Here is a 12,762-nt window from a genome sequence, read left to right as displayed (position 1 = left end):
ACAATTCCTTAAACACCAGTGTATAATCCTATGGTACACTGGCCTAATACACCATAGGAGGCTTCACCTGCAGTATGGGAGAGATAGGCAGGGTATAAATGGGTTGGAAGCACAGGGACACTGCGAGTTAAGGAAAAAAAAGTCTGATTAGAATTTACAAACACAAGCAAGCGTGTCTTGCCGTGTGCATTTTTGAAGCACTTAGCCAACATTAATTAGTTAGAAACACCCTTCTGAGGTCAGGAGGTTCAGTAGTTCATCTCACACTAAGGAGCCGTGGGGATTCTTGGGAAGCTGAGTCCTGGGCTGCTGGGTAATGGCTATGGGAAGGTGAATTGGGTTAACTGGCTGTACCACATCTTACCATAAAGCATCATGACAAAGACACTGTCAGACATCAAGACAGCCAGTGTACCCTGAACCTAACAAATTAAAAGCAGCCTCTATGGTAAAGGATGGGAAATCACGAAAACAACTGAGCATTACCTTCTGGTCCGTTTCTGTTTGTCTTTGCAGAATTGGTAATGAAGTCACATGCTCTCTGCGGTCATGAAGCGCAGGAGTCCCTATGGGTTTGCTGTGCAAAGCTTGGCTGTTTGGGGATTGTGGTCTAAGCCCTTCCCTACGTGCTGAGGCAGAGGGAGGAAGCTGTGTGACTGGCAGGTCCGAGGTCACATCCTGCAGGTGGGTGGGTGATAGTGCTACGGAAGCTTCCAGCTCTGCACTCATTGGACATCTGCTCCCTGTGGATCAGATCACACCGTGGGAGGCAGGAGCGGAGGCTGGTGGAAGTCCGTCAGCTTATTGCATCTTCTGTATGGCCTGGGACTTCTGGACTGAAGGATACCATGCTCCACCCACTAACTAGACCCCACAGATCTTATGGTTAAAGGCAAAATAAGCAAGTTATCTTGTCAACCTTCCGAAGGCTCTTTTCACATTTGGATAGTGGGGTCTTTAATAGCTTGGACGCCTGAATGGGACTTAGCTTCTAGAAGCACAGCTTACTATTAAGACCCTCCACATATTTCTTCCCCTCCCCTCCATCCTCAGAAGCCAAGAGGCATGAAAAGGTCTGAGAAGCATTAGCAAAGAGAGGACAGCAAGGATCAGTGGGACAGGAGTGTGTGCCTGCCATTCTGCCTTAGAACCTCGTCCCAGCTCTGCTGTGAGATCACTTTATGACCTCAGACCACCTTCTTCACGTTTAAAAAAAGATTTATTTATTTTTATTCATTATGTTTACCCATGTGCACGTGTATATCTGCCAAGTGTGTGCAGGCTTCCTTAAGGGACAGAAAAGAGTGTCAGATCCCTAGCAGAAATTAACATAGTAATGTGAGCCACCCAACTTGGGTCCTCTGGAAGAGGAGTAAGCATCTTTAACCATTGTCATCTCTCTACCCTATCTCTTCACAGTCTATGGAGCTCTCAGTTTCTGGTTCTGTAAAGTGGGCTGGTTGGACCAAAAGACTTCTAGGAGTGCATTAGAATAAGAGGATTATTTTTCAATTGCTAAGGGGTTCCAGATGGTGAGGATAAAATCTAAATCAAATGTTGTTGCTTGTGACCTGTCCCCTGGAGCTGCCCTTTCCAGAGGTAGGAAAGGGGAAAATGTAGCTCTATATGAGCAAAGTCAGGATTGAGAAAAGCCATTGGTGTGGAGGGAAGGCCTTGGCACATCTGTATGAGGGTGGATGCTGATGAGAGGAGCCCGAGAGGGGAAACGTAAGGCGAGAGCAATTTACGTCTACATTTATACCAAGTGAGTTTGTTTTAATTACTGCTATTATGATTAATTCCAGAGGAATTAAATGGGATCAGCTCTTTCTTACAAGGCGTTGTTGAGCTGACCAAAGCGTTATGATAAATAAGAAGGCCAAGCAGAGGGGATGAAACTAAAGACTTGGTGCTGTATTGAAAAAGAATATAAAAGACTTCTACTTCTTGACTACAAAGGGCAGGGGGTACAATAGCCCCTGGCTCTTTCTAGAGCTGAAACAAAGTACTTTAAAGTCCAATCTTAAACCTCATCTTCTGATCTTAAAGAAATGATCACCTAGCCTACAACTCATGATATGGAAAAGTATCACTTTACCTCCTACCTGTTCATGTTATATTCTGTAACTAAGTTTACCTTCTTAAAAAGGAACACTGAATGACAATGTTTCTCTCTGCATGATGATAATGGTGACGGTGGTGGTGACGGTGACGGTGGTGGTGGCGGTGACGGCGGTGGTGGTGGCGGCGGCGGCGGTGGTATGTGATACATGTGCATGTATGTGTGTATGTGCATTAGAGTATGAGAATAGGGCACATTCGGTGGTCAGACAATTGTGTCCAGCCTCATCTTCCACCTTATTGAGACAAGGTCTCTTTGTTGTCACTGCCTGCCCAGAACTTCTAGGCATTCTCCTGTCTCCACTTCTCCTTTTGTCACAGAATCACTAGAATTACAGACTTGTGCTTTTGTATCTGGCTTTATAGCTTCTAGGGATCTGAGGTCAGGTCCTCATGCTTGCAAAGAAAGTGTTCTACCACTCAACCATCTTCCCATAACTCTATATTATTGACGCCCAAAATGTATTAGCATCTAAACTTTCAACAAAGACAAAAAATTTTCCTATTGAATAATTTGACGTTTACCAATCAATTTCTAGGCATTGTGCTCATTTCAGAGAATCCATCATATAGCGAGGCAGCTGAAAGCATCAGTGGATTGTCAAAAATTACAGTGCTAGGAAATGGTAGAGTCAGATTCAAGCCTAGATTTGCCCAAGTCTAACAGCACTCACTGGGCAGAAGACCATATTAATGAACAATGGAACCACCTTTGCCAATAAGCCTGTTCCCTACCCCCTTTAACAGTGATGACAGCCCTGTGGAGGGCACAGCACTCAGTCAGGTGGGTGCACAAGCCCCACAGGCAACAAAAGAGCCAGCTGGCCATCTCAGTCCATGGGTTCAGCCCAATATGACTTTAGAGATTCACAGACTCCTAGTAACTCATGTGAACATACAAGATATCACAGCACAGCCTCTTGGGAGCATTTTCCCATTCCCAAGAATACATAACCAACAGATTGGTTGACACTTCTCATAGGCTATGCTTTTGGGGGCAGGGAGAACACATTCAGTTCGATTTTAGCCATCCAGGTAGAAAAGTAAAGAATGATAGGGAATTTGAGGTATCTCAGGAAGAGAGAGCAAAGTGTCCAGATAGGTCTTGGTTAGTATCTAGCTATCATTCTGGTTTCTGGGACGATAGCAGACTATTGATTACTTCTTCCTGGGTGCTGTGTTGCTGCACCGATCATTAATAAGCTCTCCTGCCAGTGTAGGTTCAGGAAGAAAAGATATATAGCCTTGTTGTGTTATGTGTGTGTACTATGCGGTGGACTCTAAGCCGAGTCAATTTCAGTTTTCCAGGGTGTAATTCGAGGAATGGCCCCTGATGTTACCAACACCATAAAACGCAGCCCTCTGAAAACACCAGCCTCACAGCAGACACTTCAAACAGAGTAATGGTGTGTGCTAAAAACATAAACAATCACGAACTGAAATTTGGGCCAGGATTTGGACTTCCAGTGCTGCCTGACTCTGTCCTCCTGGTGGCTGTCCCCCTGCTCTGTGACTTCCCTGCCAGGAAACTAAATGGGCAGCTTTTTGTAACCCAAAGCAAGTCCCCTTTGAAGACTCACAGGATCCTGAGACCCAACAAGGAGTGAGCAAAGAAAATCCCACTTTCATCTCCAGCTGCTGTAGCTTTAAGAATAGGTCCAGATTTTGTCCACCCTGGTTACTTCCAAGCACATGACAAGATTCCCTGTCAACACTAATTTCTGCTTCTTAGCCCTGACCTGACCTCTATGTAAAGTCTATTTATGTTGATTGATTGATTGATTGATGATTGATTGATTGATTGATTGCAGTGCTGAGGATCAAATCCAGTGCCTCATGCATGCTAAGCATGCAGTATGTACCACTGAGTGGTGCCTGCAGGTATAAAAGGCAACCTCAGCCAGCTGCAAGTGTGTATCACTCACTGGTGTGATTGCCCTCATGAATTCTCAGTCCAACTCCACTGGGAACTCAATCTAGTTCTCATGGCTGAAGTTTCTTATTCACAAAGCATCATCGGTTGTCCACGGGTGAGAAGAAGGCCTGGGTCCCTTTCCCAAACCACGAGGCTCTGCCTTACTCCTTCTACCCAGGCCAAAAAAAAGCCAGTGGGTTTTATGGGTCGAGTCCTAGCCTCCTTTCTACCACTTCGTGTCTTTATTGCTCTCCTCTGGAGCCTGGCGCCAGTGCTGCACGATGGGTTTGTGCCTTTGTAAGTCTGTGGTCTCAGCTTCACCATGAACTGAGAAGAACCATGACTGCCCACATGAGGGAGAACTGGGGGGATGTCCCTGAGCTCAGCTGTTTGGTTACTGGAATAAAAAGAAGGAAGGTGTCAAAAAAAAAAAAAAAAGCTAGTGGGTCAAGACTCATTCTGGGAATAGAAGCCAAAGCAGTGACCAATGGCCTCAGAAGTCCCCCCTGAAATCACAGTTGCTGGCATTTTGTTGTGAATCCACTGACTATGGGGGGCCTCATCACAAGTCCACAAGGGCTCTGGTTCTCTACACTTTACAGAGATGAGAGTTCAGATGGTGCAGAGCGGGTCAGTGACTTTCTGATGTCACAGACAGTATGTAGGACAGTGAACTGAGCCCAGGCCTTTAGAATCCTAAAGGCTACACTCTGTGCAAGACTCCACAGTCACAGGTCGTGCCACCCCTAATGTCATCCCCTTCTTCCTTGTCACAGACGGGAGTACAGTGCTTAGCTGTAGACCTGGTGTAGCTCTTTTCTGTGCCTTTTCTCCAGCGTCCCCAGGACCTTGTCCTTTCAGCATAAAAACATGGCCTCGGGTTCCCTGTGGAAGCCAGAGAGTTCATTGTTTGAAGCTCTAAAAGGATGTTAAAGAAGGACAATGCTGTCAGCATCCCTTCAGTGGCCACCCGACTGTGTTATAGACGGGCACTGTCCTGGGCCCTCTTCTAAGTTATTCTTCATGATGGTGATAGTGGCAGATGTTTGTCAGGGCTGGGATCTGAGCCCTGGACAACCAAATCTGACCTTCTATTTTTACACAGAAAACCATGTATGCAGACCAGTGCAAGCCAGACTGGGAAGAGCTGCTTGCAGACCTGGATTATACTGGGGTCCATGCAGTGGCTGGGGTTCTAGACCACGATTTCCCAAGATGTTGCTGTTTGGACAATTGAGGCAACAGTCTAATGGTATCTCTCACATGAGTTCTCCAACTCATGCAAATCAGGAGTTACCCAAGCAAACTTAAAAATAAAACGGCAATCAAACAAGCCCCCACCAAAGAAAATTAAAACAGTCATCAATCAGTTACAGAAGTGGCACCTAATATCCCAGAAGGCACGCCAGGCTAGGATCCCTTGTCTAGTTCTCTGTGGGTCACAAACAGGGCATTTCTGATTACTGGTAAGGAGTTCACAGTTAAGTCAACATGAACTCTAACTCTTAAAAAAAAAAGATCAAGTGTGCCTTCTCTGTTCCCGGCGGCACACTCATGATGCCTGCCGAGCTGTGCACTGTGACTAAGGCCTAAGATCCATCAGCCTGGGTGAATTCCCCACACATGGGCAGTTATGGTTGTTCCCAATGTACTGTGATACTGACTTTGCAAACTCACAGCCCTCGCTTTACCATCAGCCACTACCCTGGGCACATAAATAAATAAATAAATAAATAAATAAATAAATAAATAAATAAATAAATAACAATTAAAATAATAATGAAATAAAATAAAATAAAAATAAAAGACAGCTATGTGTTGTGAAAAGCCTGCTACGTAGAATTCGACTGGAGAATAGAAAGCGTGTCTTGGAAAACTATGGGACAAAAGTACATGCAGTTTGGACTTTTCCACAACCTTTAAGTCTGTTAGCTTTAAACCTCATTTAAAGACTTGACGCTCAGTCCAGTGTGCAGCCACCAAGCATTTGCCAAGCACCCACATATCCCCAGCACCGAAACAAACAGCAGGATCCAACAGAGTATCTCTTGAACTTGTGTGAACTTGAACTTGTATGAAAAACGATGTCATGCATTCAGCCGAGATGAAGACTTCAGAAGAATCTGTTTCTTATAAACAGCGTCCTTGCCCATGCAAGCGACGGAGGCATTGTAGCTCCAGTTTATGTATATGAAGGATGTGTGTGGCCTATTTGGGACATCTGTGGGGCAAGGAACTGGTCCCTCATCTCTTGTGCCACTCTTGACAGCGAAACCTGATAAAGTTACATCACACGGAAGGCTCTTCGTGGGTAGAGAACCACACCGAGCGCCACACAAGGAAACTGCATGACAAAAAGTTAAGCTGGAAATAAAGCGACTTTCCAAGCAGAATGAGCCAAGGCCCTCTCCCCTCTTCCCCATTCATTTCTTCAGGAACTCTACTGCAAGCTGAGTATAAAATGTGTCTTTCTCTGTACAGCTATGCCTGCCTTCCAGAATACATCATGATATATACATATATGAATATGATATAGATGATATAGATATACATATGCATATATATCTCAGCTACACCTGCTCTATTGAGAGGGGGACTTCAAGTAGGCTTCACATGTGGAGAGGCTTTCAGCTCCTCCATTCCCATTTTAAAATGCAGGCTTGCCACAGCACCCCACAAGGCAAACTTGGGCTTAGATTCTGACCCACCCCCCTTTTCTCCAGAAAGCAGTTCTCCAGCCTTTGCTCCCCTTTCACCAGAGGCTGAAAGGAAGGAAGGGGAAAGACCTATAGCCTGCCACGATTAATTTCACACAAAACATGCAAACACCTCGCAGGGATGGGTTCCTTGCCTCTGTTCATATTGAGCCGTCTGGTAAGCCAGGTTAAATATGACAGGGGAAGGGCAGGAGTCTCCACAGGGTGAGTGGGGCTTGCCCTCTCCTTCTAGAGGACTCTACTGTATATACAATATGATACTCATGTACGATACAGAGATGTAGTGATAATCAACACAAAAAAGTCTGTCTCTCCGGAGAGCATTAGGGACCAAATCATCGCCCTTCATGAGGTATTGATGTCAACCCATTACTCTAGCATTAACTTGTTTTTTTAAAATAAATCAATCAAGTTTTTTAAAATCACCCCTCCCACTACTCCAGCTATATAAAATTAACGGAGGAGCACAAGTATCTTCAAGATGACACTGGAACATGTCCAGTGCGACGCGGAAAACCCTGAGGTTAAAGTTCTGAAGCAAATGCACACTGGCTGCTAACCGTAGCTGGGATAACAGAGGGAGACAGCCTTCGAGCATCCTCACATGCTACTCCTAAAACATCTGATGCTTTAGAACGGCACAACCATGAACTCGCCCTCCTCAGCACCACATGGAATAACGTCCTGATCATTTACAATTCATCAGCTACACTCAGAAAGCCCTCCTGACCACCATCACCCCACCACTGAGACCTTATATGAAAAGACAACTGTTTTAAAGGGGGTGGCGGGTAGAAGGAAGGAAGGTGGGAGAGAAAGGGAGAAAATATGAATTCTGGTGGAGGAAAATAATATACAGCTGTAATAATACCATGTTTTTAAAATACCATACTATAGTTTTACTTTTAATAATAAAAGATAAAACAGGGCTGTCTGTGAATAATTAGAGGCTGCAGTCTGAAGCCAGTTAAAGTCCCTGCAATTGATAATAAACTGAAAACCCCTTGAGAGCAGGTAAATGCTTTGCTACGCTGGCCCCCCTCTCACATTACTTAACTACCCTGTGGTTCTTGCATTACATCACCATTCCAGCGATTGGTCCCTGCGTTTTAACTCTCTCCCTGTCTCCTCCGATTAGGAGCGACACCGCAGCAAAGAAACTTCTCCGGAGTTTGCTCCTTCTCCGTTCACTCTCTTATTTGTGGCTTTTTTCCTCTCCTGCAGCCTCGGATGGCTTAGCTGATTCCCCCACCCCTCCTAGCCTGGTTTCTAAACTCATTCAGGTCTCTGTGCTAGGATTTAAAAAAAAAAAAAAACTCTGATCAAAGTGAAAAGAAATGCCTCTCTGAGGCAAGGAGAGGATCGGAGGGGCTGGGGAAACCGGAGAAGACGGGAACAAAGGCGGCAGAAAGGCAAGAAAGGGGAGAGAAAGGAGGAAGACTCCAGAACAGACCACAGTTAGGGGCCCAAAGATCCCTAAAATCAAGAAACAGAAAATAAAATTGCAAACCAACCTCATGGACATCACTGAGGCTGAATTCCCTCCTGAGGTGCAGAACATGAGAGCTGTGGAATGAGTGTGTGTAGAATTTGAGCCAAAGCCTAACTAGCTTGAGTGAGTCATATCCTTCCCATTTGATTCCAGGCCAAGCGATGATGTAATGCGCTGGCCCTTCTTTAGCGCCCTGCTCTGGCTCTCTCCCTCTGGCTCTGCTGCTCACTCTCTTTCTCCCGGGCTCGCCCTCCTCCCCCTTCTCCTTTTTAGCTCAGTGCTGGTGAAGTCACTATTTAAATCTGGCAGAACTGAAGCAAAAACTTCAATGTAACCAAAACAGCCCCAGGCCCAGTTCCAGACTCAGGGCCTTCGCTGTGCAATCGCCCTTAGAAACCAGTAAACAGACTAGGAAACAGTGCAGTCTCGGGATGGCCTACAGCTGCCATCGGAGCTCAGAGTGGGACCCCCGGGGGTCTGTGACTAGGGGTGGCATTGTTCTGCTAGAAATAAATAAATAAATAAATAAATAAATAAATAAATAAATAAATAAATAAATAAGAAATGATAGACAGACAGATTTGGAAAGTGCCCTGCATTTGGAGCTAGGGAAATAAGAAGACAAGAAGACACCAGAGAGGGAACAGGTTGGAAGGACAAAGAACCAAAAGCCAACTCCAGTTACCAAGAGAAGAGTTTCAGCTGGGAACCAGGTGATGGGGTGTCCATTGCTCATGGACATTTTTTTTCTGGAGCTTCCTAGGGTTTTCTACTGTAGAATGCCGACCGCCTTTCCTTCAGAGAGTTCTAATATCTGACCTCCCTGTCAGCAGGGGCAAAACCACTTCTGGTTCAAACATGCTCTTGTGTCTGGGTTCATCAAGAACTGTGAAAATGAAGTCATTTCCCCCTCAGCAGGCCTCTCTGGTGGCTCTTTAATGTGCTAAGAGAAAGGACCTCTCCAGACAAGTGTACCCCTGTCCTTTTGGGGTTAACTCTCCACTCTTGGGGGAACTAGCCAAAGAGAGGGTAGGAAAATAATGGGGGGGGGGCATCAGAACAAAAGAAGGGCTTCTCACTCACCTCACCTTGCTGCAGGGATAGGATGAGCCTTTGGGCGGGGCTGTGTGTTTAAGAGTGTACAGAGAGAGCAAGCAGTGTGTGTGTGTGTGTGTGTGTGTGTGTGTGTGTGTGTGTGTTTCCCTTTCTTAATTACAGAGGGAATAACACAGGCTAGGAATGGTGGAGAAACCAAACGTTATCTTCACAAATGATAGCAAAGCTCTTTTAATCACTGAATTCTGTTTTCATCTTGATGATTCCCCACACAGGGTACCTAGAACCGTCCTAAGCCCGGGCAGCTGTTAGCCTGGCTTTCTTATTCCACCTTTTCTATTTCCCATCACAAATTCGTGCCTCCTCAAAAAATGGGAAGTTCACTAGGATTTTTTTTTAAACCACAAAAGCAGAAGAAAGGCTTGAGGCTGCATTTTACCCTCAAGCATGATCACAGCTTTGGCTACATTCTAGTGCCTTGTCGCTGTGCGGCTAGTGAATCCGGTAAGTTGTAAAAGCCATTTCTCTTGTCTGGAGGGAGGTGGTATCACTGACATTTGGGTCGCAGACGCAGGTGGATCTCTGTGAGTTCGAGCCTGCCTGGTCTATAGAGAGTATTCCATGACACCCAGGGCTACAAAGAGAAACCCTACCTTAAACATGCACGTGAGTACACACACACCCCACCACCACCACCACCACCACCACCACCATCACGATCATGACAACAAAAAGCCATGTCTCTATCTACCACAAAGCAGAGAGGAGGTAGACTTTCAGCATTAGTTCTGGGGAAATCACTTAGATTATTAAAGACCCTGCTATTGAGGGTCCAGACCTGTTCCTCTGGGTCCCCTGGAATTTAGCTCAGCTCCAGGCCCTATCGATACACTGATGAGTGAAATGGTAAGATTTGCCTCACACGCTCGCACCCTCAGGGCTGGGGTCTGAAGGAGCTTTCACTAGCAGGCTGCCCTCAGCCACGACATCCTCAGTTGATGCAGAGGCCACAGTGACTCTCAGTGACACCTTTATCAAGGCAGGCAGCTCTGAATTAGAGGTGATCAGGCATAATTACAGCTGGCGCCACTGAAGCCCATGGCTTGACAGCAGCAAATGTGGTTGTTACAGTTCGGTCCACTATGTCAGTGGCCCGCATAACTCACTTACGTCTCAGTGGCCAAGTAGCCATTGATTTTCTTCTCCTGCAGGGGATAAATAAAACAAAATTTTCAACAGCTTCTACAAGCTATAATTCCAAGTCAGCTCAGCAAAATTTTGTATAAACGACTCTCACCATTTTAGAAGAGACTTGCATTTTCTCCATTTTACCCTCTAGCCCCCAATATTCTTCCTTGTCTTCGTTTACTTAATTTGGGGGGGGGGCGTTATTATTTTAGGCATATGGAAATGGCTATGGAGTGGGGGTTTCCAAACTGACATCTCCCTGTATACTCAATATGCTCTGCCTGGGATTGTATTGCCCCATATTATAGGGACTAGATTAAACTTCTGGGCAACAGGCCTTTCCTGCGTTTGAATAAAGTGGGCAAAGGGATCCTGGGCTGTGCACCCAGAGTTCACCCAGAGCCTCACTGTGATTTCCTTGGAGAGTTGCAAAGGTGATGCTTTGGCTGAAGTCTGACCAAGACCTCTGCTGAGACTCACAGGCATCACCACTCTTGCCAGGAAGAGGAGGAGGTCTGCCTCAGGGGTCCAGAATGGTTAAGAGAATCTCATACCACAGAGTCACCTATCCAGGGGGCTCAGTAGTTCCAGAAATCATATATAATCCAAGTTGAAATGTCAACTTTACCTGAACAAGGATAACACATCAGGACTTTGCTGTGCCAGGACCTGCAAGTCCCGGTAAAACTCCTTCAGAATAAACACACACACACACACACACACACACACACACACACAACACACACACACACACACTAAACAAACAAACAAAGAAACAAACAGATAAAAGAACAAGGCTTTTTTGGAGTGCTGGATGGAGTTGAGACCAATTGCAAAGTTCTAAGAGGTCTGACTGTTCATTCTTATTTGTAAGTGATGGTTGAAGCATCGTCTCCCCTTTGGCTGCCTTTAAACCAAGCAATGGCTACTCAGTGTCTCCCACTGGAAAAGAAAGCCTCCAGCAGCTAACAGGAGAGACTATCCTAATCCCCACACGGAGTCCCCTTCAGACTTCCTTTTCCATCCACGTTGTCCCTTACCCCTCCATATTCAGGCTGCTTCCATGGAGAAACTGCTTTTAAGTGGGAACTGGTATAGTACTGTAGTCCTTTTCTAAAGTCGACCTGGCCGACAGGCTAGGCCCTCGGATCAGCCAGCTCACCCAGGGTTACTGCCAGCATCCTCCTCTGCAGAGCTGTCATCCTTGGGGAAAGGGTGATGGGTCCCCTGCAGCTGTTCCAAGTAACTCACTCAGAGTCCCAGCTCCCGATGACATGTTCAGCTCTGAAGAAGTGGAAACCTCTGAGATTTGAGCCCCTTTTGTAATCCTTCCAAAACACCATGCTTCAAAAACCACCTTGGCGCACCAGCCAAGGAGAGGAGACTTTGCTGGTGAATTGGTGATCTCCATCACATTATGAGAGACGCAGATAATGTAAGAGTAAGGCTCCTTCCTAGAGAGAGCTGTTTTGTTTTGTTTTTTCTTTTAAGCTTCCTCTATTTCCCCTCAAGGAAAAGCACATCATCTTCTCCCAGACATTGTTTTTAAAATTTAACCCATGATTCCTCCAGTCTCTGGGGAGTTTGAGAGGCCAGATAATTTCAGAGTTAAATAAGCTGTAATGACTATCACATGTAATCAGCCATAAACCTAGTATTAAAAATTATTCCCCCAAATGTGGCATCTCTTCCTTTTTTCATTTACAAACCATCCAGGTGGTTTTCCAAGGACCCCCTTTGCAAATTGCTTCCAGCGAACCTTCCGGTCACAGACCACTGCACACCCACATGGTGTCACTCAGGATTCTTTTCAACTTGGGTGTCCTGTGTTTTCACAGTGGGCAGAGGCTTAGGGGTGTCTGCAGCACGTATCCTAAACCACATGCAAGCAGGACTAGCAGGCTTAGATCACTGGGCCTACTAATGCCAGCCGCAGGCTCACCCAGGGAAAGCAAGGCTTTGAATGATTTGCTCTTGGTTATTTCTATCTGGTGCCTACTGTGGCTCCTATCACTTGGCAACTTGATGACCATTGTTTTGTCAAATGCCAGGTGTAGTGTCCTGAAGAAGCAATGTTGAATGAAGGGTCATGACCATCTAATGACAGGAAACTTTATGGGGAGGTTGGTACTGGAAGGTTATGAGAGTCCTTTAATTAGTCATGAAATAGCACCGTGAATTTGACAACACATTTCCCTAAAGTTTTACCTCAGATTTCAAATATAGACACTACCATATCACTTGAAACTGTCATACAGTCTCAAAGACATGTG

At 45.6% G+C, this 12,762-nt stretch overlaps 1 protein-coding gene across 5 annotated transcripts in view; it reads right to left on the bottom strand.

Moving 5' to 3' along the window:
- The window catches only part of Creb5 (cAMP responsive element binding protein 5), a 401,568-nt gene that overhangs the window by 117,486 nt on the left and 271,320 nt on the right, over positions 1-12,762 (bottom strand). Inside the window, exon 1 of one of the 5 annotated variants that reach the window (XM_087658730.1) lies at positions 8,268-8,332. Within the exon in view, the coding sequence (XP_087514856.1) occupies positions 8,268-8,314 (47 nt within the window). The 5' untranslated portion in view covers positions 8,315-8,332. 5 annotated transcript variants of the gene reach the window in all.

The sequence above is a fragment of the Rattus norvegicus genome, chromosome 4 (assembly GCF_021556685.1).
Source record: "Rattus norvegicus strain SHRSP/BbbUtx chromosome 4, alternate assembly SHRSP_T2T, whole genome shotgun sequence".
Classification (NCBI taxonomy): Eukaryota; Metazoa; Chordata; class Mammalia; order Rodentia; family Muridae; genus Rattus; species Rattus norvegicus.
Note: the sequence above shows the minus strand (reverse complement) of the source record. Positions and strands in the feature narration are given on the sequence as shown.